The following is a 27565-nucleotide window of genomic DNA, read 5'->3' on the forward strand; positions in this document are numbered from 1 at the left end:
TCCAGTACTTCACACGCTGACCATTTGTCGATTGTTTTGGATCTAAAAGTGAAGGCCAGGTCTTTGCAGGGACAGTTCCTAACAAACATACGAGTCACCTCTGTTTCCGGGTTGTCCAGCGTCTTACCCTGCTCTCTCAGACAGTCAATGGCGAGGTCAGCTGCCCTCAGTCTCAGCCAGTAGTCATAGGGGTCTTCCTGGTCTCTAGGCAAAGTCGAGTAAAAGTCAGCTAAGGGGACAGAAGAGTGCCTAGTACAGCTAAAGTGTTTTCTAAGTAGACCATAAATCAGATCAGGTTGAGCATTCATATCAATACCACTGTTCCTAATGCCAAACTTCACTACATCCTTAGCTTTACCCCTCAAATGCACAAGGATCTCCTCAGCCTGCTCTTCGACTCTAACATTACTCCTCTTAATGAATGTTCTCATCAGATCTTCCCATTCATGCACCATAATTGAATCTGACCCATCACCTACAAATGAAGGTGGTTCCTTAACCTTCCTTTCTGTGACAACCTGCACCTGAGATACATCAGACGCATGGCTGGGCTGAAACAGTGTGCTAGATACATTCTGTGTGAAATTTGAATCAGGAGTTACTGTGTTATGCGGCTGCATACGCAACATGATGCTATCAGCTAACTGTTTACCTATCTCCTGAATGACACTCATCTGGTCAGCTACACACTCAGAGACATCACTAACAGGATTTGGTGTAGATGTGATTTGAGGCAAAGAGCTAGTGCGCTGGTTTGCTGCATTTTGTACGCTAGGATTGGACACTGCGTCTAATGAGGGTAAACTAACACCTGGGGCAGGACTGTCAACAGAAAATGGGATGGGAGTAGGCATACCCCTGCTTCCGCCAATTTGAATGGGTGTGCCAAACTTTGGGAAAACTGGATTACTCTGAAAAGACATGTTTCAAAAATGCCTGCCAAAAAACAGTACAGTCCACCCCACTTTGTGAAATCGTCAATAAAAAAATGGCAAATACATTCAAAATGATAAAACAAATCACCAGTCCGTGTGACACGTTACTGCCATGCCACATAAAATTATTTTTACCGCTGCGACACACTGTAATGAGCTTCACTGGAATACATGCTACCCTTGTAAACTGTGAAAACAAATACTGTGAACCGATGGCTTCATGGAGCGATGTGGTAGACAGGAGGGTCACCGGTTCGACGAACTCGATAGAAGTCTCAGATCACGGCACCAAAGTAACTGCTGTGTACCCGTCCCGTCAAGAATCCACACACAGGCTGATTTGGATGATGTGGTTCTTTACTGGTAGCTGCAATGAGTGATCGGAATGCACATACACACAATATGTGGTTAGCACCTCTGCTGGTTTCGATGTCATTAGCAGAGTGCAGGAAGTCTGCTCAAGTACATAACATTTTCATATTTTTACAAATACATGAAATACAATTACAGGTGTAACTTAATACAGTGGTTTCTAACAGTATACTTTTTTCGTGTGATCGTATAGTGGTTTTAACTTGCTTTTATCTTCACTGGTATTACAATCAATTCAATAATATATATTTTTAACTTGTTTTTTAACCAACATCATCCTTTTTTATATATTTATGAAATAGAAAATAGAAAAGTACAAAATACAATACAAGACATGACAAAATCATTAAATGGACTTTTAGCACCCTCTGGTGGCGACTAGCGAAAATGACAGACCACGTTGCGTCCATGCCAAAATGTCGGACAATTCGAACTTAAACATGAACTTACGGACACGTAACACGCACATAGTGCAACAATTATTACCTGCAATGAGTGGTCAGAATGCACATACACACAATATGTGGTTAGCACCTCTGCTGGTATCGATGTCTATAGGGGAAAATAATATCGACTTCAGTGCAAAATAGTAGTAAATCTAACGTGAGCAACAACCAATTCAAAACGGAGATTCCATAACATGGTATTTCAACTGCTGTTCAATAACTGTGTATCTTACAATGAACATCACGTTAGCTTTAGTGTAATTTACAATATTTTGCGGAGCAACATCGGAACATCCATCCATCCATTTCCTACCGCTTATTCCCTTTCGGGGTCGCGGGGGGCGCTGGCGCCTATCTCAGCTACAATCGGGCGGAAGGCAGGGTACACCCTGGACAAGTCGCCACCTCATCGCAGGGCCATCGGAACATGTCTTACCATTAGCAGAGTGCAGGAAGTCTCCTAATAGCTTCCGGTTTCCGGTCATATTTACAGATTTTCAGGTACCAGCAGATGGCGCAATTGGACCTCATTGCATTACAAAACAATATACATATTTTAGCAGGAATTTCACTCAAATAATTAAAGTATTTTTTTATACCCGTTACATATATATATATATATATATATATATATATATATATATATATCCGGGGGGCGCTGGTGCTTGTCTCAGCTACAATCGGGCAGAAGGCGGGGTACACCCTGGACAAGTCGCCCACTCATCGCAGTATACATATATATATATATTTGTGTGTGTGTGTATGTATATATATATATATATATATATATATATATATATATATATATATATATATATATATGTATATTTGTGTGTGTGTATATATATATATATATATATATATATATATATATATATATATATATATACTCCGATGAGGTGGCGACTTGTCCAGGGTGTACCCGCCTTCCGCCCGATTGTAGCTGAGACAGGCGCGAGAGCCCCTTGCGAACCCAAAGGGAATAAGCCGTAGAAAATGGATGGATGGATGGATGGATGGATATATATACAGTATGTATATATATATATATATTTATATATTTATATATATATATATACATATATATATATATATATATATATATATATATATATATATATATATATATATATATATATATATATATATATGTTTGTATATTTTTTCATATAATTTTTTAAAATCTGTACATTTACACATACAACTCGGAACCCGGCCAAATTTTTTAACACAAGGCGGCCCTCGAGTCAAAAAGTTTGGGGACCTCTGATTTAGGCTATTCACTGGTGGCCCACAAGTTCAGTTAAAAAACTTGTGAGACTCACATTTTTGCAGCAGCTGCTTAAAAAACACTACAATGCTGTCATAGCGATGATCTTGCTTTTCTGCAGAATGTCCTAAAAAATAAATGCTCTTGTAACTCTGACAAAATAAATGGACCAAAATCAAATGTCTACTGTAGAGGATGCTGGTTCTCCGTAATGTACTATACCAAGTAAGAGTAACGGTGAAGTGTGAAGTTCAAACCCCTGGTCCTTGGCTTTCTGAAATAGTGAAAATTCATTGCAGTCATGTGCGGAACCTATTAATCCCTTTAAACGGATTCACGCAAAGTAGTAATCATTAGGTAAAAATAGTTTTTCATAACTACAGCATCAAATACCTTAACACAACCTTCTAAATATGTTTTTCCAACATTGTAAGAGCCCTCCAGACATGACATAACACCATTCAGTCACCTTTACACGCGAGCCAATCAGTGGCCATGATGTTCATTAAGCCATTTTAATGCTATACGGACACTCTAACTGCTCAGTGGCCTTGTGGTTAGAGTGTCTGCTCTGAAATCGGTAGGTCGTGAGTTCAAACCTCAGCTAAGTCATACCAAAGACTATAAAAACGGGTGTGTGAGAGAGAATCATTGGTACTTTAACTTTAAAAGATGCTTCATTTTGGTCAATTCTATCAAATAAGCTTTAAAAAAATTGTAAATTAAGGATTAAACTACTATGTTTTTCTATGTTTGTCAACTAAAGGGCATGGAAAGGGCTGTGAAGTAATATTACTATTTATATTCCCTCTATGTGTGAAGTGGCTTCATACCTGTTCCAATTTCAATTTGTGGTTTAATGCACCTGTGATGCAGTGCAACACACTCCTTGAGCTTGTCAGACACGTCTTTTTTTGTTTTGTTTACTTCATCTGCAGAGCCTCTTCCGTTAAAAGGGTCTTACTTCTCAGCTTTAGCCGAGTTCACTTCTCCTCGAGTGCTGTCAAGAGCAGTCAGATGCAGCCAATCAAACATGGCACCTCATTAGGCGTCAAGCATTCAGCTGTGCCCATTAACGTCTAGCCTCATGCCTTCCGAGAGCCATAGTTTGTGTTTTCCTGCTGCAGGACATCGGCATCATGCCCAGCACTCAACTAGCGGGCCACCTTTTTGCACCTCTCGAAAATGACATCCTAAATATGATCTCTAATTTCAACGCAGCTTTTTGGAAGTTTGCTAGGAGAAGTAAGGTTGCATTTCCACACCACTCATATTTGTCTTTGTCAAACATTCTTACATTAAACCTAGAGATTTTTAATCTTAGTGCACCATGATGAAAAACATTGAATTTCAATTACTGTGCTTTGAATAATCTTCCAGACAGCGTGCATGTTTTGTTCCGATTTTAGACCTGTGGTTTAATGAAGAGGGTTTCTGGACGTGCACAACACATGAGCAGGTCTGATTTACTCACAAGTGCCTCTTTACCACTGCAGTCAAAGTGCAGAAGAGCAGCCACCATCACTGGGACCAAAGCAGCAACTTCTGCCTGCCCCCACATGCCAGCCATGGCAAGACCTGGAGCAGCCCGGGCCACTCACACAACCAGCAGGACCACTGCAAATGTAAGTGATCATTCATGACAGCTTTGCTGTTGGCAAAACACCATGGCAGGAGCCTTTTACTCACTTTTGCTCTGTCTTGTCTCCAAACCTCGAAGTCAACTTTCCTTTTTATGTACCGCACAAGCTGACCGTGAAGGAAACTTTTTAGCACGCTTTTAGCTACACCGGCTTCTGGATAAGCACAGTACAAATGTCTTATGTCTGCAGCTCTGGTGAGTGGTGGCTTCTCCCCTTCCTCCACAGCCACGTCAGGCTTCAGCAGCCAAGGGAGCAGTACGCTGCCCTGCCCTATGGCGCCCACAGCGCCCACCAGCCCGCGCATTTCAACGGGAAGGAGGAGGAACAGAAAGAAGGACCACAAGAGCTCACGTATGACAAAATTCTTATTAAAGGAGTTTTTTTTTTGCCTCCTTAAAATCAAACTTGTGCTGCATTTAAGGGGAAGTTGGAAATACAGGAAATGTGTACTGAAAGTTTTACTGCAATAATGCGCTTTTTGTAGCCATCCACAAGCTCCTGGCAAGCTTCTGGTTGAATTTTTGACCACTCCTCTTGACAAAATTGGTGCAGTTCAGTTGAATGTGTTGGTTTTCTGACATGGACTTGTTTTTTCAGCATCGTCCACGCGTTTAAGTCAGGACATTGGGAAGGCCATTCTACAACCTTAATTCTAGCCTGATTTAGCCATTCCTTTTCCTTTTTTACTTTTGACATGTGTTTGGGGGTCATTGTCCTGTCGGAATACCCAACTGCGCCCAAGACCCAACCTCCAGGCTATTGATTTTAGATTGTCCCAAAGAATTTGGAGGTTATCCTTCATTTTCACTGTCCCATTTACTCTCTGTAAAGCACCAGTTCTATTGGCAGCAAAACAGGCCCAGAGCATTTTACTACCACCACCCTGTTTGATGGTGGGAATGGTGTTCCTGGGATTAAAGGCCTCACCTTTTCTCCTCCAAATATTTTACTGGTATTGCGGCCAAACGGCTCAATTTTTGTTTATCTGACATCACATGGACAAAGATAAGACCTTCTGGAGGAAAGTTCTGTGGTCAGAACAGAACTTCAGCATTGTTTCTTCAGTGGACAATGCTGAAGAAACAAATCCATGTCAGAAAACCAACACATTTAGCTGAACTGCACCAATTTTGTCAAGAGGAGTGTTCAAAAATTCAACCAGAAGCTTGTGAATGGCTACCAAAATCGCCTTATTACAATAAAACTTGCTAAGGGACATGTAACTAAATATTAACATTGCTGTGTGTATACTTTTGAGCCAGCAGATTTGGTCACATTTTCATCCATCCATCCATCCATTTTCGACCACTTATTCCCATTTGGGGGCGCTACAATCGGGTGGAAGGCGGTGTACACCCTTGACAAGTCGCCACCTCATCGCAGGGCCTGGTCACATTTTCAGTAGACCCATAATAAATTCACAAAAGAACCAAACTTCATGAATGTTATTCAACACAAAAAAATTACTTTATGTTCTTTACAAGTGTATGTAACCTTTTGGTCGCGACTGTACATATTACGACATACAACTCAAGACTTCCAATAAGGGGCCTGCCATCATTCCCGAAGCTGGTGCCATCAGTGGCGCTGCTCCGTTTTTCCGTCCAACCATGCGCGTTGAAGCGGGGTATGTGTCTGTGTGTGGCATGTATTTTTTTTGGATGCGTGTTTGTGTAAGCCAGCAGACAGACTCACTTCCACGACCATCGTGCTCTCGCAAACGTGATAAAACAGCCAGTCTGTCTAACAAAAGCCAACAAACAACAGGAGTACGTCCATGAGAGATGGTGAAGGAGTTTGTTGCGTTTTCGTTGCAAAATCTTCTACGGGAATCAGCCAAAAACCTTTTAATGTCACATTCCCCTGCTGGAGTTCAGAAATATCGTAAAAAACTAAATTTTCGGAAATGTAGCATTAGTTGTTAGCAATTCTAATTTACATCAATCATTTCTCAGCCTCGGGCTTCACGGTGGAAGAGGGGTTAGTGTGTCTGCCTCACAATACGACAGGTCCTGAGTAGTTCTGGGTTCAATCCCGGGCTCGGGATCTTTCTGTGTGGAGTTTGCATGTTCTCCCCGTGAATGCGTGGGTTCCCTCCAGGTACTCCGGCTTCCTCCCACTTCCAAAGACATGCACCTGGGGATAGGTTGATTGGCAACACTAAATTGGCCCTAGTGTGTGAATGTGAGTGTGAATGTTGTCTGTCTATCTGTGTTGGCCCTGCAAAGAGGTGGCGACTTGTCCATGGTGTACACCGCCTTCCGCCCGATTGTAGCTGAGATAGGCAAGAGGGGAATAAGCGGTAGAAAATGGATGGATGGATTTCTCAGCCTCCATTTAAATATGATAAAATTATTTAAAAACCAGTTGGCTAAATACTCAACCGTTTTTTAAAAAGGGCAAATACCACAAAAAAACTTGTGTATTGTTCTGAATATTTTTTTACATAGATTTCTTCGGATTACATATTGGGAAAACAAATGTGTAAATTACATGTTTTAGATAATCCGTCTTCCTAAAGGCCAGACATCCGAACAATATTGTTAAAAAAAAAAACTTAAGGTAACTCCTCAAATGTTTTTTTTTTAATTAGTGCTGTCCAAAGATATGAGTTAACTCATGTGATTATTCACAAAAAGTTACTGCATTGATCATTCTAATCAATTTATTTTGACCTTACATGCTCCTTTACATTAACCACAGATGGTTACCTGAAAGGTGGGTGTTGTACGGTCAGTGATCAGATCAATGCATTCGTCACCGAGCATAGGAGCAAAGATGAGTGAAGAGACACCGACTGTTGTGCTCGCTAGCAAATTTCACTTCAAAATACACTCTGACAGGGATTTCACATAAAACTGTTTTGAGCTAATAAATGATGTGCATTGAAGTAAAATATTTAAAAAATGTTCTTTGATGACATTCTGTCAAGTATTTGTTTCCTTATTGGGTTTTATTTTTAAAGTTAATTTAAACTATGCCAGCAAGTAATAACATGGGATTAATCATGATTAATCTAAATTCACAAGTGTGATTAATTTAAAAAAAATGTAAGTAATTGTTTGACAGCACTAGTTTTTAGCTTTTCTAATGTACATCCATCATTTTTCGGCCTCTGTGTAAATGATTTTATAAACTAGTTTTATGAATAGCAAAATACCACAGAAAAATTTGAGCATTATCTCAAAGAACCATTACTTCAAAGATAGGTCGCACATATTTTTGAAGTACAAAAAAACTTCAATTGCATTCATTAATGAACAACAGTTTAAGTTTAAATTACATGTTTTAGATAACCTCTGTCTTTCTGAAGGCCACACATCCAAAAATATTTTTGGAAAAAAACAAACTCCACACAACTCCTCAAATGGTAATAATTTGTTTTAATAAGTGCTGTTTAAATTAACCTAAAAAGGACCCCATGTTTTTGATGATTATTTAGACGTGTTAAACTAAATCATTTTGCTAACCTGCCACTGTACAAGATCAATGCAATATGGTTGTGCTTATTCACATAAGTTTACTTTTTGATTTTGACAGCTCCAGTTTTAATCATTGACTCAGGTTTCAAAGGTTGTACTAAATGAGTAAAATTGTCACTGAAGTGAACATTGCAAGCTTTTTAGAGACTTGATTGATAGTAAGGCATTCTTCAAGACATGTGGTGACGAATGCAGCAAAAAGGGCTATTTTTAGTTTCATAATGGTTGAAATTAATGTTAGAAATTAGACATCAGCTTTCCATCCGGTTTCATCCAGTCAGTGTGTCCTTTTGCTGATGATAGATGTCAATAATTAATTTCTTCTCTATCTCCGTGTTATTTTGCTGCTTGTCCATAATCTCTCATATTCTGCATTAACATGTCACCCTGACTCCCTCAGTGTCGCTGGCATCCAGCTCTGTGGGCCCAGGAGGTCAGATTTTTCATGTGGAAGTGATCGAAGTCATGCTGAGAGGGGATACTCTCACAGGTTTTGGGATCCAGCTGCAGGGGGGTGTGTTTGCCACAGAAACCCTCTCTGCTCCCCCCGTCATCCGCTTTATCGAGCCCGACAGCCCGGCTGAGAGGTAACGTGCACGACCCCTCATAGAGGAAATACAAATTTTATAGGGAGTCACCTTGAGCTTGGAATGCTGTGTAGTGCTAATCATTCCGGCTGGCAGTGACACACCAGCAGGCTAATTTTAGCCTCATGAGTCTTTGGTTTGAAGGCGGACACATTAGGAATGCATCACACTGATACAAATCAGGCCCACAGACAAATAACTGAGGGGAAAAAAAACATGCAGTTTGTCTTTCGTTCTTCATCCAACCAATTTTATTCATGAACACAGACTCCCTTGTTTGTTTTTTCTATTTAACTAGGTGCTGAAATAGACCAAATATGGTGCTTTTTAAGTACTCATTAAGTGCATATATTTGATTGAGGAGCTAAATATTGAGGTAAATGAAAATATCTTTATGTAGCCTGGCTCGGTTTGGGGTCCTGTGACAGTAACAATAGTGATTGCACCATCAACACAGGTTGAATCTCCCTTGTGTGACACAATTACGTCAAGAAGCAGTGGGACAGGAGTGCCTTGAATACAGCCTCCCACTGTGATGTCAGCTTCCATGCAAGCTTAATCATGCACCCGCGGTGGTGATAGTAAATTCATGTTGGATGACAAGGATTCACGTCCTCACAGTTTGGGTCTTATTCATGTTGTAGGTGTGATGCTATTTTGGAAGATAAGCTGACTATTCCAAAGGTTTATGAAAAGGCTGCGTACTTTGTACCAGAGAGATTCAACAAGGGGTCCGTGACCCCTAAGGCAAGGCTATTCAACTGGCATCCCTGGGGCCAAATCGGGCCCGGGAATGAAAACATAATGGTCCCCAAATTCAGTTTAAAACTTGGGAGACAATCATTTTTGCAGCAAATTCCTAAAAACACTCGAGTGCTCGTGTTGTATAGGGAACTTGGAGCACTCTAAAAATATTGGCAGATCCTTGCATTGATAATTGAACCTTGCTAGAAAACCGAACAATGAAGTCCAAACGTGTGATTTGCATAACTGAGGTGTTCCTGAAGGCATCCCTTTAAAGGGGAACTGCACTTTTGAAAATATTTTGCCTAACGTTCACAATCATTGATAGACATGACTGATGTTTTTTTTTTTTAATGCATTCTAAATATTGAACGGAAATAAGTCTGCTTACAACGGAGTCAATGGGAGCTCCACTATTCCGACCATAAAATCCAATAACCATTCAAAAAACACCAACAATACACCACATTTCGTTACTATTAACTAAGTATTGTTGATATTGCTATTATAAGCACTAATGAAGACAAACTATAGCGGTGCCATGATCACTACCGTGTGTGCCATTTTTTTTAATATCATCTAGTGGTCTGCTGTTTCCTTGCTTCCCTGCTCCTTAGAAGTTTATTGTAGGTCATAAATGATGCATCTTACCTTGTAAGTAGATGGCTGAGGATATAACCCGACAAGTTAAAACACTTTAAAGTGTATCAAAAAGTTGTATCGGGACACTCTACTCCATTCAATTCAAAAAACATAATTTGTCCCCCAGGGGATGTTAAATAAGAGGGACACAGCAGTGAATTAGCGACAATTTCAAGTTAAAACATAAATTCATAGCTAAATTACATGCAAACCAAGTTAGCAGATATTAGATGAAGTGATTGTGGTGCATGACTGTTAAAAAAAATTGTGTAAATTGTGTGTGAATTATCAAAAAACTTTCAGATCTCTTTTATTTGAGTAGTTGAGAGCTGTCCTTCTTCGACCAAGCAAAGTCTTGGGGAGCCCAAGCCCGAAGCATCAACTTCTTTTGTCTTCAATGTGACCAATAACAATGACTGTTTATTTACTCCCCATTCCTGTTTTGACGTGTGTTGTTGCGTAAACATTGAATATCTAAATAAAAGAGGAGACGAAAACGTTTTCATCAGAGCTTGGTGCAGAAACTGTGCAAGGTGTACAGAGGCCATGTCTCTCCTCATGATCTGAGTCCAAATTTAACTCTGTCTCTGTTTGATTCCTTGCCTTTTTGTCTTGTTTAATAGATGTCAACAGTGTTTGAACTTGACAATGACAGATTAAAAATATATTACAGCTCTATAAATTAAATACTGTAAGAAAAATATAGTGACTGTAGTGCATGAAGTCCGCTGTAAACGGAATAGGAAAAAAGTCATAAGGGTTTAGGAGCACGTGGGTGAGAATGTAGGGGGATCAGTCCTGGGGACAAAGGCTACTCTTCTGTGTCCTGCAGTTGGACAAAGCCGACATATTTAGGGGAAACACTCAAACACTGGGAAGAGAGCATGTGAGGGGTCCTGCATGATCCTACCTGCTAACTCGAGTGTCTGCTGCCCTTAGATGGTAGACAGAGTCCTTACAGGAAGTCCAATGATTTTAGAACAGACTTTGACTGTGTTCTGCAGGCGGTTTCTGTTTTGGAGGCTGGTGGGGTGGAACCAGCAGGTTAAAGAGAATGCAATGATGCTCTCGATGAAGGAGTAGTAGAAAGTCAGGAGGATGTTCTTGCTGAGTTCGAAGGAATTGCACTTCCTAAGGATTGATTGATTGAAACTTTTTATAGTAGATTGTACAGTACACATTCCATACAATTAACCACTAAATGACACCTGAATACGTTTTTAAACTTGTTTAAGTCGGGGTCCACGTTAATTCATGGTATTGATTGATTTTTTTTTTTGGAGGTATTTTCATTGCTGACATTTCTTGAGAATATCATCCGTGTAGGAGGATAATTTTAGCAGGTTGTCAAAGATGGTATGCAGGTATTTGTATGCCTTAACTACTTCAACAAGCTTTCTGTGGCATTCCTTGGCATTAATGGCTGTGTTCAGACATTTTGAAGGGACAACAAAATGACACATTTATTCAACAGTGACTACTTCACATTGTGTCAAAGTGTCATTTCCTTAGTTGTCCAACAAAAATATATTTGATTAAAAAGTTATGAGGGGTGTGCTAATGTTTGTGAGGTACTGTATTTATCCAATGCATGATGGGTATAGTCATACTTGCAAACCCTCCAGATTATTCCGGGAGATTCCCGAATTTGAGTGCCCCTTCCGAAAATCTCCTTGGGCAACCATTCTCCCGAATTTCTCCCGATTTTCACCCGGACAGCAATATTGAGGGTGTACCTTGATAGCACTGCCTTTAGCATCCTCTACAACCTGTCATCGCGTCTGCTTTTTCTCCATACTAAGAGCGTGACGGCCCAATCACATGTTGTACGCGGCATCTACAGACACGAAAGTGACCCCAAGACATACTTGATCAACAGTCATACAGGTCACACAGAGTGGCCGAATAAACAACTTTAACAGTGTTTGAAATATGCGCCACAAAGTAAACCCACAACAAACAATAATGACAAACACATTTCGGGAGAACTCCCGCACCGTAACACAGCATAAACACAACAGAACAAATACCCAGAACCCCTTCCAGCACTAACTCCTCCAGGACACTACAATATACACCCACGCTACCACCAACCCCCCCCCCCCCCCCCCCCCCCCATCTCCCGAATCCCGAGGTCTCAAGGTTGGCAAGTATAGTTAATCACAATAGAATTAGTTTTAGATCAAATTACAGTCACAATGAGACTCTTTGTGCAGTACATTATATTAAAAAGAAGCAGCGTTGCACTTGTTAAAATCTATTTTCAGTCCAGGGTGTACCCCGCCTTCTGCCCGATTGTAGCTGAGATAGGCGCCAGCGCCCCCCGCGACCCCGAAAGGGAATAAGCGGTAGAAAATGGATGGATGGATGGATAGTTACTCATTTGCGAGTGTCATGTTGCGTTCCTGTGTGCAGGTGTGGATTGCTGCAGGTAGGAGACAGACTCTTGTCCATCAATGGTATCCCGACTGAAGATGGCACTTTGGAGGAAGCCCACCAGCTCCTCAGAGACTCTGCTTTGACCAGTAAGGTCTCAGTAGAGATTGAGTTTGATGTTGCAGGTATAATAAAATATTACTTTCCTTTTACCAAGTATTCACAGAATGTACTGTAAATCGCTGACATTCACATCGCATTCTTTGATTATTAGAGTCAGTGGTTCCCAGCAGTGGAACCTTCCATGTCAAACTACCCAAGCGAAGAGGGATGGAGCTGGGCATCACCATCAGTGGTGAGTTTGGCAGCATGCTGGCCAGCAGGGGGCCTCATTGTTCAAGTGTTCACACTTTTTTTCTAGCAACTATGTTCACTGAATGAAGAAAAACATATGATTGTAACTATACCCAGTTTTTTGGTTAAAGTTTGCAGTGGTGTAGGACTGCAATAGATTACTCTTGAGAGGAGTTTCTTCTATTTTGTCTACATTATTTACATATTAGAAGAGTGACAACATGTTAAGATCTCACAAATAGATTAATATATTTTGGAAAAAAATAATGTTTAGACAAAAGTGCCCTCCTAGAATGGTGAAACAAAAAATGTATGTATGTGTCCACAACCATATTTAATGTTTATCATTATCATTTTTTTTCCCAAAATACAATTGTATTTTTCTTTCTTATAGGGTATGCACTTGTTGTTTGACTGAGATCTTTAATGTTTCTAATCAAATCCATGTATATTGATTATTTCGAATAAAAATACAAAAAACTACTAATCAAAATGTATTTTTAAAAAATATCCTCATCACAAAGGACGCGTGTTAGTGTTTGCTTTTTGTTTTATATGCAAACAGCTGTATCTCAAAAAAATTTAACATTGTACAAAAGGTATTTTATTTCTGGAGGTACACTGAACCTTTTTAAAGTCTTAGGAGGCCTTTGAAGATCACTTGCTGATTAGTTTTCCCCACAAGTATCAAATGTTATGAAATATTGAATTTAGGGGTTTCATGAACTTTGAGATGTGCTCTTCATAACAAGAAATATGTGCTTAGTAATCATTTATAGCATGGAACCTTTCCACAATATTCTGAATGATTGAGATTCGCCAACTGTAATACAAACATGATACAAACTACTTGTTTCTATTCCTGAAGATTACAGAAATAAATAATAATGTAATTATTTTTCACCAGCAAGTAAGAAGCCAGGAAAGCCCCTCATCATCTCTGACATCAGAAAGGGCAGCATAGCACACAGGTATACTATTTTATCCCACACACACACAAACCGGGATTGTACACACATATGCTGTACTTGTGTTGTCCAGGCCGGATGTAAGAATGTGTGGGATTATTTATGAACAAAATACTTGTGTGCATGTGCCACACTACTTTGTAATTGCATTGATGATCAAAACTAGTTGAGTAGCTGTGTTGAATGGAGCAGAGTTTGCGGTCAACCCCGGCGATCCCCATGAGTCACTGATAGATTGATAATGCCAGTCAGTAGCAGCATTTCGGGTTCCACGTAACCACAGTATGCTCCCCTATGCTTGTAGGACAGGCACTCTAGAGCCTGGAGACCGGCTGCTGGCCATCGACAGCGTGCGTCTTGAGAACTGCACCATGGAGGACGCTATGCACATCCTGGAGCAGGCGGAAGACATGGTCAAGCTCAGAATCCAGAAAGACGAGGACAACATTGGTATAGACAACCTGCACTCGGAACATAAAAAGTGTTGTACCCAACAGTGACTTGAGAGAATGTTCTTGTCCAGATGAGCTGGAGATGTCCGGCTCTATCATCTACACAGTGGAGCTAAAGAGATATAACGGACCACTGGGGATCACAATTTCTGGCACCGAGGAACCTTTTGACCCCATCGTCATTTCGGGTCTCACCAAGAAAGGTCTGGCAGAGAGGTGAGCGGTGTGACACAGGTGTCAAGGTCGTTATTTAAGAAGACTAACGTGCATTTGGCCTCGACGTAATGCTAATGACTCAAGTGTAATTTGTTTTCACTTGAATGAGACGATAAACAATGGCTGTCTCAATTCTATTAGAAGAAGCCTCTTTCTCCGTGTCTCTGCACGCTGGCAGCCGGACTGTTTTTCTGTACCCGCCCTGTCTGGTATTCTTGTCTGCTCCTCTTTCCAAACTCTGCAGGACCGGGGCCATCCACACAGGGGACCGCGTGCTAGCTATCAACGGGGTCAGTCTAAAAGGCAAAACACTGAGCGAGGCCATCCACCTCCTGCAGATGGCCGGAGAGTCTGTCACGCTGAAAATCAAGAAACAAGCCGACCGCCTGTTGGCTTCACCTCGTTCCCATGGCAAGGAAGCACACATCGTAGTAAATAAGCAGAAATTATGAAAATATGCCACATATTTTTATCTTGGAATGATAGAGTAATAGCTCATGTTATAGCCCCCACCTTTTTTTTTAAATATATATTGTCATTACTGCCACAAGTGGTGGAAAAGTGTATTACAACTGAGTACCACTGCAGAACATAGCTGAGATATTTTTTGGCGGCCCTGTAGGAGGTGCTCGCGGCCCAGCAATGGGCTTATAGTAATGACGTTAAAGGCCTACTGAAACCCACTATCGACCACGCAGTCTGATAGTTTATATATCAATGATGAAATATTAACATTGCAACACATACCAATACGGCCGATTTCGTTTACTAAATTACAATTTTAAATTTCCCGCTGAGTTTCTTGTTGAAAACGTCGCTGAATGATGGCGCGTGACGTCACGTACTGTCAGGATACATTAGCGCAGCACCATTTGCGGCTAAAAGTCGTCTCTTTTCATCGCGCTATTAAACAGTATTCTGGACATCTGTATTGCTGAATCTTTTGCAATTTGTTCAATTAATAATGGAAAAGTCAAAGTATAAAGATGGAGTTGGGAAGCTTTAGCCTTTAGCCACACAAACAAGGTATTTCCTTGTTTAAAATTCCCGGAGGTGAAGCTTTACTATGGATCAGAGCGGTCAAGCAAACATGGTTCCCGACCACTTGTCAACCGGCAGGTTTCGGTGAGAAAATTGTGGTAAAAAGTAGCCTCTTACCGGAGATCAGCTGAGCTTGCGCCGTCCATGCAGCTGCCGTCGACTTCCCTCAGAGAATGGCGTCAAGACACCCGTGGACAAACCCCTCCGACTGTCAGGTACTATATAATCTCACTAAAACACTAGCAACACAATAGAAAGATAAAGGATTTCCCAGAATTATCCTAGTAAATGTGTCTAAAAACATCTGAATCCGTCCCTATGCAATCGCCTTTTTTTTAAATTTTATTTTATATTTTTTTAAATTTTTCTATTCCTTCGCTATCAATATCATCATTTACGAATCTTTCATCCTCGCTGAAATTAATGGGGAAATTGTCATTTTCTCGGTCCAAATAGCTCTTGCTGCTGGAAGCGCTCAATAAAAACAATGTGAGGAAGTGGAGCCCTCACCCTTGTGAAGACATCGTCTGCGACCTCCGGTAAAGGCAAGGCTTTTTTATTAGCGACTAAAAGTTGCAAACTTTATCGTGGATGTTCTCTACTAAATCCTTTCAGCAAAAATATGGCAATATCGCGAAATGATCAAGTATGACACATAGAATGAACCTGCTATCCCAGCTTAAATAAGAAAATCTCATTTCAGTGGGCCTTTAAGAAACACTGGCTAATTGAACATGTATTCATATTTATTTCATGTTATGGGTTCTTTTTCTTTTTTTTTTACGACGAACCCCAGCTGACTTTGGGTGAGGGTGGATCAGGGAATATTCTGGTGCAATTAATAACAAGACACACCCATGACAAACAACCATTCATAATCACACCTGAACTATATGGGAAATTTAGATACTCTAAATCTAGGGTCTCAAAATCAATTTAACTGGGCGCCGTTACAGGTAGTCTTGTTGAGGCCGGGCCGCATCAAGTCCAGTTTTTCTTACAGAATCGCGTTTCAACCACATAACATTTAACTACTTCTACCAGCAGCTACAGTGACAATGAGCTATGGTAAACTTCAATTCGGGATGTCAAACTTTTTCTTTTATTGAGGGTATGTCGCCGTTATAGCAGCGCTCTGATGGCCATTTGTAACATAATATTATATATGAATATCAATCTATAATCACCTCATATTATTACACAATTGCCTATGCATTTGAATATTATGTTTTACATAAATGATGAATAAATGCTTCGAAAGAAAATGGCGAGCAGATATATATTTTTATTTCAACAAAAAATGTTTTTTAATGTGTTAATGTTTGCATTATCAGATATCATTAAAAGACATGCATTTGCATGCTGTCATGATTCTTTTCTGTCAATATTTAAAGGACAAATGCGTTTTGTACGATAAATGAAGTACTCTATCGCAAGGCATTCTTGGATCACATAAAATTTGTAGCAGGCGAGATCTGGCATGGGGACCTTGAGTTTGACACCTGTGCCCCAAGTCACTAAAGTGAAATTGAATATCAAAAAAATGTATTTTGACACTGGAGTTCCCTACGAAATGGTCAAAAACACTTTAAACTAAAACATATGTAGATTTTATGGTAAACTGGCAGCTCAGTTGCCAGAATTTTACTGCAAAATACTGTAAAAATGGAACCAATGTTATTTTACAGAAAAATTCTGGCGACTGAGTTGCCAGAAAAAAAACTGGCAAAGAGGACAAAAAATAATAAATTGAAAAAGGTTACCATTGTCATTTTTACGTGAAAAGTTTTGCAACTGATTCGCCAGTTTTTTTACCGTAAAATTTGAATTTTTTTTTTTTAACAGTTTAGCTTGTTTACAGGAAGTTGCTCTTTATGTTGCCCAGTGTGTGTTATGCTGAAATTTTTGAGTCCGCACGTTATTGTAATTGTCCTTTTTATGAAGTTTAGTCTATGAAGAAAGGGCCACAAATATGCGCCTGAGGTCTGCGAGTTTGAGATCCCTGCTCGCAATAATCTACATGTTCCTCCCATGTTGACTTCTAACTTCCAGAGTACGACGCCAGGCGGGTTTTGCACAGAGAAGCTGGCTTTTTGAATGACCTTGACGATGAACTGATGGACTCACATCGACTGGGTAAACACTCCGAGATCTACTCCGCCACTGTGCCCAGCATAGATTCGGCAATGAGCTCCTGGGATGGCTCCGGATGCGACGCTGGCTACAGTACCCAAGGTGAGTGAATGCTTACTTAACTTTTTTGAAATTAGTTTTTAACAATTGTCCCTTCAGTTATCGTTCTCATCTTGTTCTTGTTGAAGGAACATATCTTCACAAAGATATGTTGCTGAATCCCAATGAATGGAGGCGAACAAAGTACAGGAGCCCAGTGGGGTCCAGCACTGCAGGACTGATGCACCAATCAGGGCTCTATGATGGCAGACTGACTGAGGAGGACTGGGACAAGATGCCTGGGTAGGAGCACTGCTTTCTTTCCTCCCGGTTAAGTCATCCTCATGATTTTGTTTAAATGTATTTCTGCAAGCTTTTCTACTTTGTTTATGCAATGTTGTTTGCCGAAGGCCCAGTGTGAGTCATATAGATGTTAAAGCACCACAGCTGCATTGTGCTTGTCATTTGATGCTTTCGTGTTGTTTGCTCGTCCAAACTGTCCTTTTCTTTTCTTTCTCAGGTATACTCTCTCTGATCTGCTTTACTAATTACCCACAAGCTCTTTGGTGTGTCACCTTTTTCATGTCCACACCGAAACACATCAGGACACGTCAGCCATATGTGTCTCCTTCTACCTATTTTTCTTTTTTCTTTTTTTTTTGTCATTGATCGTTACATGTGTTCACTGTTCTATTTTTGTTTCTTAAAAAAGAGAAATAACTTTGAAAATTATTTTCTATTGGACTGCTCAGTGTTTAAGATGTGAGAGAATTTATAATAACCCCCCCCCCCCTGTGTGGTCCTGAGAGACTTTCAAAGGGACTCTCCTTCATGAAGCCAAACAAAAACAACCTACATTTCCCACGCTGCTTTCGAACGCAGCACCGGCCTCAAGACCGCAGGACTGCTCTCACGTTGTGGTTACTGCGTTGTCAGATTCATCAGCCCCCCTCATTGCCACGGCACCCTGAACCAGGAGGATAGCTTCTGGTCCCAGGCTTTGCAGGACCTGGAGACCTGTGGCCAGTCAGAGATCCTCAGGGAGCTTGAGGTAGGCCAGTCTCCTTGTCTCCATGTCTGGTTTATCCTCTACTCCGAGACCAGTGTCAAACTGCATGGTCATGCCAGATGAAGCATTATCATAATGTGGAGAGTGTGTAAACTGCTGTTGAATCGGACACGACAGACAGACACCTGCTGCCAGACTCGGTGACATTAAAATATGTGTCGTTTGTTGTGCTTTTACAGGCGTCCATGACAGGTAGTGCTTTTAGTCTGTACCTAGAGGAGACCAAGACCAACGACGACTCCATGTTTCCGTCAGAAATAAGTCCCATTAAATGTGAAGCCCCAAAGAATAGGCGCAACCACAGCATTTTCTCTGGAACTGAAGACATGACATTCCGGTGCAGCAGAGGGTCCGACGCTTTGTCTTCCGCTAGCCTGGCCCTGCACAAGGTAGTCGACTGTAGGAAAAACGGATTTATAGTTTCCTGTTTATGAACATTTACACATAAATTGTTTGTCCTTACTAAGACATCTTGATTATGTAATGTGTCCCTCAATGACTTCAGTGAGTCAAAGTTGTTTGGGGTGGAAGCTATCCGTTTGCTATCATGGCACCAAATCACAGCTATACTGTAGTTTGGTCAAAACATACAGTATTGGTCTTATCATGTGGTTCAAAATATGAAGCAGGTATTAGTAACGATTCAAAAAGTACTTTTTAGTGTTTATTAAAATGTTCATATTTTGTCAAACTGTCTGTGATATATTATATTGGGTTTTACGGTATACCGGTATTGGTATAGTACCGCGATACTAGTGAATCATATTCGGTACAATACTGCCTCTGAAAACCACCGCGCCCTCCGCTGCGTCACGTAATGACATTGCTGGTTTACGAGCAGACGAGCATGTTCGCCAGCGCACAATCACAGAGTACTTACAAGCAGACACAGTGTGTAGACAGAAAAGGGAGAACAGACGCATTTTGGCTTAAAAACTAACGATAAAGGTGAAGTTATAACACTGAAACGTCCACCGGAAAAGGTGCTTTAAGACATTGCTAGATCGCGGCTAAAGTCCCGCCCCAGTCGGCAGTGTGTTAGCTACTTATAAATCACTAATCCTCTCCTCCATGGCGACGAATAAAGTGAGTTTCTTACAATTATCCTACCTGCAGGACAAGGAATAGCTACACATTTTTCACTACACGCCATAGCTCATAGACATAGACATCGTGCAGGCAAAAATATAATAAATGAACAAAACCAGTACCGCTTGGAAGAGCACAGAAAAACATACAGAAAACAAGTTTGTCAGGTTAATGACGGCACACATGATTAATTGACAAAAGCAATGATTCAGCACTGGGAGGAAGGTGAAGCTCAAATCTAAAGCCCTCCAATTAGTGATCAAAGGCAGGTGAGGAAAACCGTGCTCAGAAGTAGAGTAGTGGAGCCAGAAACGGAAGTGGAACCAAAATAAGTGCTAAAACAGAAAATAAGTACAGAACATAACATAACCCAAACAATATACTGAGACCGACAGGTCATGACAGACTCCCACTGAAATGTCTACCGTTGATGCATTATATTAACATTCTTGGCTGGCATTACTCATTCTCAGTCAGTATGGTGCAAAATAGCAGTGAAACGCAAAGATTGTTATTGATTGATAAGTACATGTTGTACTTATTTTTATTTCAATGAATAGTATCTACTTCTTCTGAACAGTGTCCTCTGCACTCATTTCATTCCTTCTAAAAACAAATTTCTGTCCATTACTCAGTGGTGGGCCGCGCGTTTCCCACCTAGGCCTTCAGTGGTGTCTGACTTCAATAATTATCTCTCAAAATATCATCATTTATGTCCCCACATGACCATGGCGGGAGAAATACTATACAGAAACACACTTACAGCTCAACAGTGTACAAAACAGGCTAATAAAAACCTTGCGTGGTATTGTCAAAATTACAATAATTGAAAAAAAACAAAAAAAAAACAACATATTAAACCTGACAAAATAGAGACATAAAATATTTGAACTGACAATTTGTATGACCCATCCAATGCCATCTAAACCAGTGGTACCACTCAAAGTCGGTTGATTCGAGTGGAAGTCGCGAGTATTTCGCCGGGATAGCTAAGCTAGAGTCTTGGCTTAGCTAGGACTCTAGCAAGAGGTTTTTCTTTAAATATCCTTCTTGAAAATGGCCTTGCAAATATATATCTGCCACCTAATCAATGTTTTGCTCTCCTTCTTTGTGGGTTTCTCTGCTATGGCTCCGCTCCCGTGCAACACTTCCTGCTTTTGGAAAGTGCACTGATTGGATACTCACTTGTGACTCCTAAGTGAGTATCTAATCACAGGATGCGTAAATGTCACAATCAACACTAGGCAGCAAGAAGGCCTTACTGATAACAACTCGTAATCTCATTAGCTATCGCAATTATCTATCAACAGTATGTTGTTAACTTAGAGTGAGCATACGCCCGCATGGTTGATTCTGAATGCCCCAGGCAGATTTCGTACAACATGGCAACATAAGCTACCTGAATTCTGATTGGATAAAAACTCTAAACTTAAAAACAACAGCACTGGAAGGAACATAATATGACATGAAGAGAATATGAATATTTTTAGATATTTAGGGAAAAAAAACAAAACAACTTTTGTCTTCAACTATGATCGTGATTTCTGCTTATGTTAGGCCAGCAGAGAAGGCCTCGCTGGCCCTGACGGCACACCACTGCCATTACTTGCTATAAGCTAATGCTCTCGAGTAAGACCAGATGTCATGGTCAGGTCTTACGGGGTTCACTGTGACATTCACTACGCCAACTAAAGACGGGGATGTTTGTAACTTAAATGTTTTGCTTGTAACTTCAATCAATCAATCAATCAATCAATGTTTACTTAGCCCTAAATCACGAGTGTCTCAAAGGGCTGCACAAGCCACAATGACATCCTTAAAGCATGACAGTTAGCTGAGAAATAGCTCCTATATCAAAACACTTAACTTGAGGCCTTCTTTGGTATTCTTGAGGTACCACTGTTGAGCAATGAAAGTGACTAATTAGCGTTTAATATGTTTTACTATACTCTTATTTGTCTAATATGCTTGCAGGTAACAGTCAGAAAAGACTCTGAGAGCCACGACTTTGGCTTCAGCGTATCTGACGGACTTCTAGAAAAAGGCGTTTTTGTCAACATGATCCGTCTCGAAGGTCCCGCTGACAAGGCAGGCCTGAAGCCCTACGATCGCATACTTCAGGTGCATCCTATTTCTGCAAATGTACCATATTGACCTGAATACATGGCAACCTCTCCTTTTCAAAATGCCTTTTTGGAAAACACTTTTTTTAAAATCATTAAATATCAGTGAAATAACTTGTAGATTGTGATAAAAAAGGATAATATATTTCTCAGCTGTTTGACATTAGATTGATGAGTCCACTTCATTGATCATTTAGAATAATTTGCATAACATACTCTCATTTGAGGCACCTTTTTCATGCGGTGCAACGTCACAGCACCATCTCTCCAGATTCCTGGTGTGTGTGACAGGCCGATAAGCTCTGACTTGTTTTATTTTATTCATCAAAGGACAAAAAAAACAATGAACATAACATTTCAAATAATGAACAAAAAGGAGCAGAAAGAAGTACAACTTATATCTGCCTCCTACATTCAGTTACATTTGTTGTTCAATTCAAAAGACTATTAAATCCCTAATACTCCTCATACTAAATGTAATAATTCCAAACATCTTTAAAAAAGAAAAAGGTGACAAACGTTGCACTTCTTTTCCAAAATAGGCTGTTTGAAACAGAAAAGTAATAACTGAAAGAGCATGAGCAGTCAGTGACGTTATTTTGCAAAGTAACTTTTATCTTAAATAATTGTGTGTAAATGAAAGCCATAAGGGGATTATTTTAATTAATTTTATATTAATACATTGTTTTGCACAATTAAATGTCATAAAAACTTAAACATTTTGTTGTGTTACACTCTATCAACTAAGTAGAAAACATATGTAATGAAAGCTATAGGGCTGCCAATTTATTCATTCTTTGAATCAGATTATTCTCACTCTTAAACTATAGTGTGATTATTTTGTGTAGGCAAGTAAATTACTTGCAAAATTTAAATCAACAAAAAATGTTGACACATATGCCATTTTATTGTGAGAATGTCATTCACGGACTTTTGGAAAATATTTGAAGGTACTAAACTCTATTCATTTGCTCATAACAATTATCATAACAGTTATCTTAAGTTCATTCGGGGTTTATTTTGAAGGGAAATTTGCCAGTGAACACATAAGTCAGTCTCCTCAGTCATCCTGCATTGACCTGATCACTGACCGTTTAACATCCCACTCCAACTTTCACCTGCTCAGTGGCCTTGTGGTTAGTGTTTGCCCTGAGATTGGTAGGTTGTGAGTTCAAACCCTGGCCGAGTCATACCAAAGACTATAGAAATGGGACATATTTTATAAAGCCCTCTTATAATACTTAGCATAAAGGTTTGGAATTAGGGGTTAAAATCAACAAAATGATTCCCTAGCGCGGCCACCGCTTCTGCTCACTCCTCCCCTCACCTCGCAGGTGGTGAACAATGATGGGTCAAATGCAGAGGACACATTTCAACAAACCTGTGTGTGTGTGTGACATTCATTGGTACTTTAACTTTACCTTTTCAGGTAACTATCCACACTCAAAATAAATTGGATGAATAATCTGTGCTGATACAAGATTAACGCAAACACAAACCTTCCTAATTGTTAGAAATCCCACTGTTTACATTAAACATGATTCACTGATGAGCGGTCACAATGTGTGTGTGTGTGTGTGTGTGTGTGTGTGTGTGTGTGTGTGTATATATATATATATATATATATATATATATATATATATATATATATAAATGCAAGTCAAAATTTTACAAGAAAAACTGACCATTTGTGCAATGTTATGATACAAGTTGCAATTTTACTCATTTGCAGTTTCAATTTTACAATAAAAGCTTAACATTTGTGGCAATATAAGAAAAATGGTCATTTTAACTCGACAAAAGTCACAATTTTATGAGAAAACTAACATTTTTCCAATATTATAGTAATATCACAATTTCACTGTAGAAGCTAGCTGTTATTGGCCACTATAGTCTAGGCATCAAAGTGTTTGTCCATCCAATGGTCACATACGTAATGCGGGTGGTCTTACGTCAGCACCAGAAGTCGTAAAATCAGCTGTTCTATCCACACTCAAAATAAAGTGGTTGAATAATCTGGGCTGATACAAGATTAACGCGATTATTTTTTTGTGATTAATCACATGCATTAACATGGTGAATTTGACAGCCCTAATTATGACATTTCAATTAAAGGTATCAGTATCTATGATTCTATCCTTGTACTTACTTGGTATGGTATCAATACCAAAATTCCATGTACCGCCCTAAAGGCTGCCCCCAAGAGTCTGTTTTTTATGTCCGAGACCCCCCCTTCCTCTCTAGTTTTTCCTTACATCTGTTGCTTGCTCATGTAGAATTAATCAAATTTTCTTTCTCGTATGAGCAGTTTAGTTCTTGACCTGCTCAGCATGTAGACGGAAAACTTTTGATCAACATCTCACATTGTAAATATTCAACATTGCCATACGCATATTCTGTTGATCACATTGTTTCCAATTTATCAGTGACTTATAGTGGCCCATTTTTCTAAAACAAGCAGTGAAATGAATGTGCCTAATAAAGTGTCCCTTTATAGCAGGGGTCACCAACGCGTTGCCCGCGGGCACCAGGTAGCCCTTGAGGACCAGATGAGTAGCCCGCTGGCCTGTTCTAAAAATAGCTCAAATAGCAGCACTTACCAGTGAGCTGCCTCTATTTTTTAAATTTTATTTATTTACTAGCAAGCTGATCTCGCTTTGCTCGACATTTTTCATTCTGAGAGACAAAACGCAAATAGAATTTGAAAATCCCAGAAAATATTTTTAAGACTTGGTCTTTGCTTGTTTAAAAAAATTCATTTATTTTTTTACTTTGCTTCTTATAACTTTCAGAAAGACAATTTTAGAGAAAAAATACAACCTTAGAAATTATTTTAGGATTTTTTAAACACCTATACCTTTTTACCTTTTAAATTTCTTCCTCTTCTTTCCTGACAATTTGTTTTTTGTTGTAAAGAATAAAAAATACATTTTAATTTAATTCTTCATTTTAGCTTCAGTTTCTTCGACAAAGATTATTTGGGAAATCTTTCTTCAAACTTATGATTAAAATTCAAAAAGATTATTCTGGCAAATCTTTAGAATCAAATTGAAATCTTATTTCAAAGTCTTTAGAATTTTTAAAAAAAATGTTGTTCTAGGAAATCTGGAAGAAATAATGATTTGTCTTTGTTAGAAATATAGCCTGGTCCGATTTGTTATATATTCTAACAAAATGCAGATTGGATTTTAACCTAATCAAAACATGTCATCAACATTCTAAAATGAATCTTAATCAGGAAAAATTACTAATGATGATCCATAAATTATTTTATTTTTTTTAAAAGATTCAAATTAGCTAGTTTTCCGCTTTTTTTTTTTTCGGTTGAATTTTGAATTTTGAAGAGTCGAAATTGAAGATAAACTATGTTTCAAAATCTTATTTTCATTTTTTTCCTGTTTTCTCCCCTTTTAAACCGTTCAGTTTAGTGTTTTTTTCCTCTTTTATTCTCTACAAAAAAACCTTCTATTCTGGCTATTTCTGGCAATTTATTTAAGTGTGTATGAAACTGGTAGCCCTTCGCATTAATCAGTTCCCAAGAAACAGCTCTTGGTTTCAAAAAGGTTGGTGACCCCTGCTTTATAGTTTCAGTGTGTGAGTGTTTGATGTGTCTGCCACCTGCAGGTGAACCGTGTGCGCACCAGGGACTTGGACTGCTGTTTCACCGTGCCCCTGATCAAGGAAGCAGGTGCCAGCCTGGATCTGGTCATTAGCAGGAATTCAATGGAAACAGGCGACACCGAGGGTCTGCTAAGCGACCGCAACGACCCTTCCATCTCGCTGCTCTGCTTCTCTGAGCGCCGCACCAAAAGCGTCGCCCTGTGAGTGAGATGGACGAGCTGGCGCCTCAACACCTCATTGCACCTGCTGGACCTTCACAGCATCCTCCAGACACGGTGACTCTTAGCACTGGGGAACATCTCTCACTTGCAACATGGCCGGTGTTAATCACCCCGTTCACATGATGCTGGATTTCAGCCCCCCTCACCACCTCCACTCCCTCTCCAAGGTTATATAATGGAGGAGTCATTGGTCCTGACTGGACACACACACACACACACACACATACACACCGCACTATTTCTTGCATTGGCCTGTCATCAAAGCAGTGCTGTCCCCACAAGGACACAAACATCATATTTTACACACACACAAAAGGTGTTAAGGGGTCTTTTAGGAGTTCTTTTCTTGGCCGACTGCCCATGTTCCCACCACAGTGTCTCCGTGTAGAATCCTCAGCGCTGCTGGGCAAGCGTCATAAAATGTCGCATACTCCAGCTCATATGTAATCTCATGAATACTTGCAGACAGGTCCTGTCTCTTTTCTACTGGGCATCCTTTCACTCCTTGATTAGTTTTTGTTTTTCCCACTTCACAGTACGTTTTAATATCACGATGTCACGTTTGGTTGTGCAGTCAAGCGATGCCTTTTCATGTTCACTGAATGACTTGTATTTGCTCCTCTTACACTGTGGCTTTTTTTTTCTTGTGTTTTTGTTGGACTAGCACCAGGTCACATGATGTTAGGACAGCCTCAGAAAGTGACTAATTAACTGCAAGTCTGTCGCCGTGTCGTGTTTACCTCTACGGGTCGTTGGAGGTGCCACCCAAGTTCCAAATCTCTCCCCTTTTAAAGTGCAAATGGTTTATGGCCTGTTATTGGCTAATGTTGTGTACTAGCCTTAAAGACTGATAATTTTTTGAGGGGGGGGGGCATGTCAACGTGTTTAAAAAGGCCTATTTTTAAAGTTTTACAATGAGTTGTTTTTCCTCATACATGCATGTACAGTGTTGGTGTGAGCTATTACTAGCAATATATTTAGGATTGTATTTAATCTATCTGAACATTATTTTTTATACATTAAATGTATTTTTTTTATAATAAAAAATTATCCCCACAGCTTTTTTTTTTTCTGCTTCCATAACAATGTGTACTTTTTTCCCTATTTGCGCTCAGTGCAAAGGTCACATCCTACTCTGACTCTGTCAACATATTGGACTTCAAAGCTGATTTGTATTTATCTAAGTATGTTTGTGGTAAATCTATTTATTGATTAATTGTACCTGCACAGTAAATAAAAATAAGCCAGGATTGTTTTGGATTTTAATGATTGATGTTAAATTATTTGAAGAAAAAAATTCTGTTTGGATTCCTTCAGCTTTGTTTTCACTTCATTCACCATGTTTAAAGGCTGCGGAAGAACCGTTAAAGTTAGAACAAGGCAAACGCGAGAATAGCCTTCATGGAGGTGGACATCTTGTTGTCTTTGTAACTACAGCGCTGAAGCTGAGGATGTCATTCCCAGTTCTGACTTCCAAAGCACCATTAGTACGACACCCGACGTCCATTGATTCATTTTCTATGCCGCTTGTTCTCATTGGAGCAGTGAGCGAGCTGAAACCCATCCCCAGCACCGCTTTAATGCACAAGCTTAAAAGGACTGGAACCCAGGGGTCACTGAGTTTAGGGGCCTCTTACACAAATGTAAGTGCGCCCGTTTCATGCGATTATTTACAGGAGAGATTTGTGATAGAAATGATTTAACGTTGGCTGTGCCACTGTTATATTAGTGAGATTTTAAAC

At 39.8% G+C, this 27565-nt stretch overlaps 1 protein-coding gene across 1 annotated transcript in view; it reads left to right on the forward strand.

Moving 5' to 3' along the window:
* Positions 1-26881, forward strand: part of LOC133554910 (glutamate receptor-interacting protein 2-like) — a 72906-nt gene extending 46025 nt beyond the window's left edge. Inside the window, exons 10-24 of the mRNA XM_061904180.1 lie at positions 4520-4648; positions 4856-5017; positions 8549-8735; positions 12537-12682; positions 12772-12852; positions 13759-13822; positions 14124-14269; positions 14343-14487; positions 14732-14898; positions 17581-17763; positions 17850-18003; positions 18637-18751; positions 18949-19158; positions 21833-21979; positions 25606-26881. Coding sequence (XP_061760164.1) covers positions 4520-4648; positions 4856-5017; positions 8549-8735; positions 12537-12682; positions 12772-12852; positions 13759-13822; positions 14124-14269; positions 14343-14487; positions 14732-14898; positions 17581-17763; positions 17850-18003; positions 18637-18751; positions 18949-19158; positions 21833-21979; positions 25606-25806 — 2237 coding nt within the window. The 3' untranslated portion in view covers positions 25807-26881. The remainder of the gene's footprint in view (positions 1-4519; positions 4649-4855; positions 5018-8548; positions 8736-12536; positions 12683-12771; positions 12853-13758; positions 13823-14123; positions 14270-14342; positions 14488-14731; positions 14899-17580; positions 17764-17849; positions 18004-18636; positions 18752-18948; positions 19159-21832; positions 21980-25605) is intronic.
* The last annotated feature ends 684 nt before the right edge of the window (positions 26882-27565 follow it).

The sequence above is a fragment of the Nerophis ophidion genome, linkage group LG06 (genome assembly GCF_033978795.1).
Source record: "Nerophis ophidion isolate RoL-2023_Sa linkage group LG06, RoL_Noph_v1.0, whole genome shotgun sequence".
NCBI classification, from domain to species: domain Eukaryota; kingdom Metazoa; phylum Chordata; class Actinopteri; order Syngnathiformes; family Syngnathidae; genus Nerophis; species Nerophis ophidion.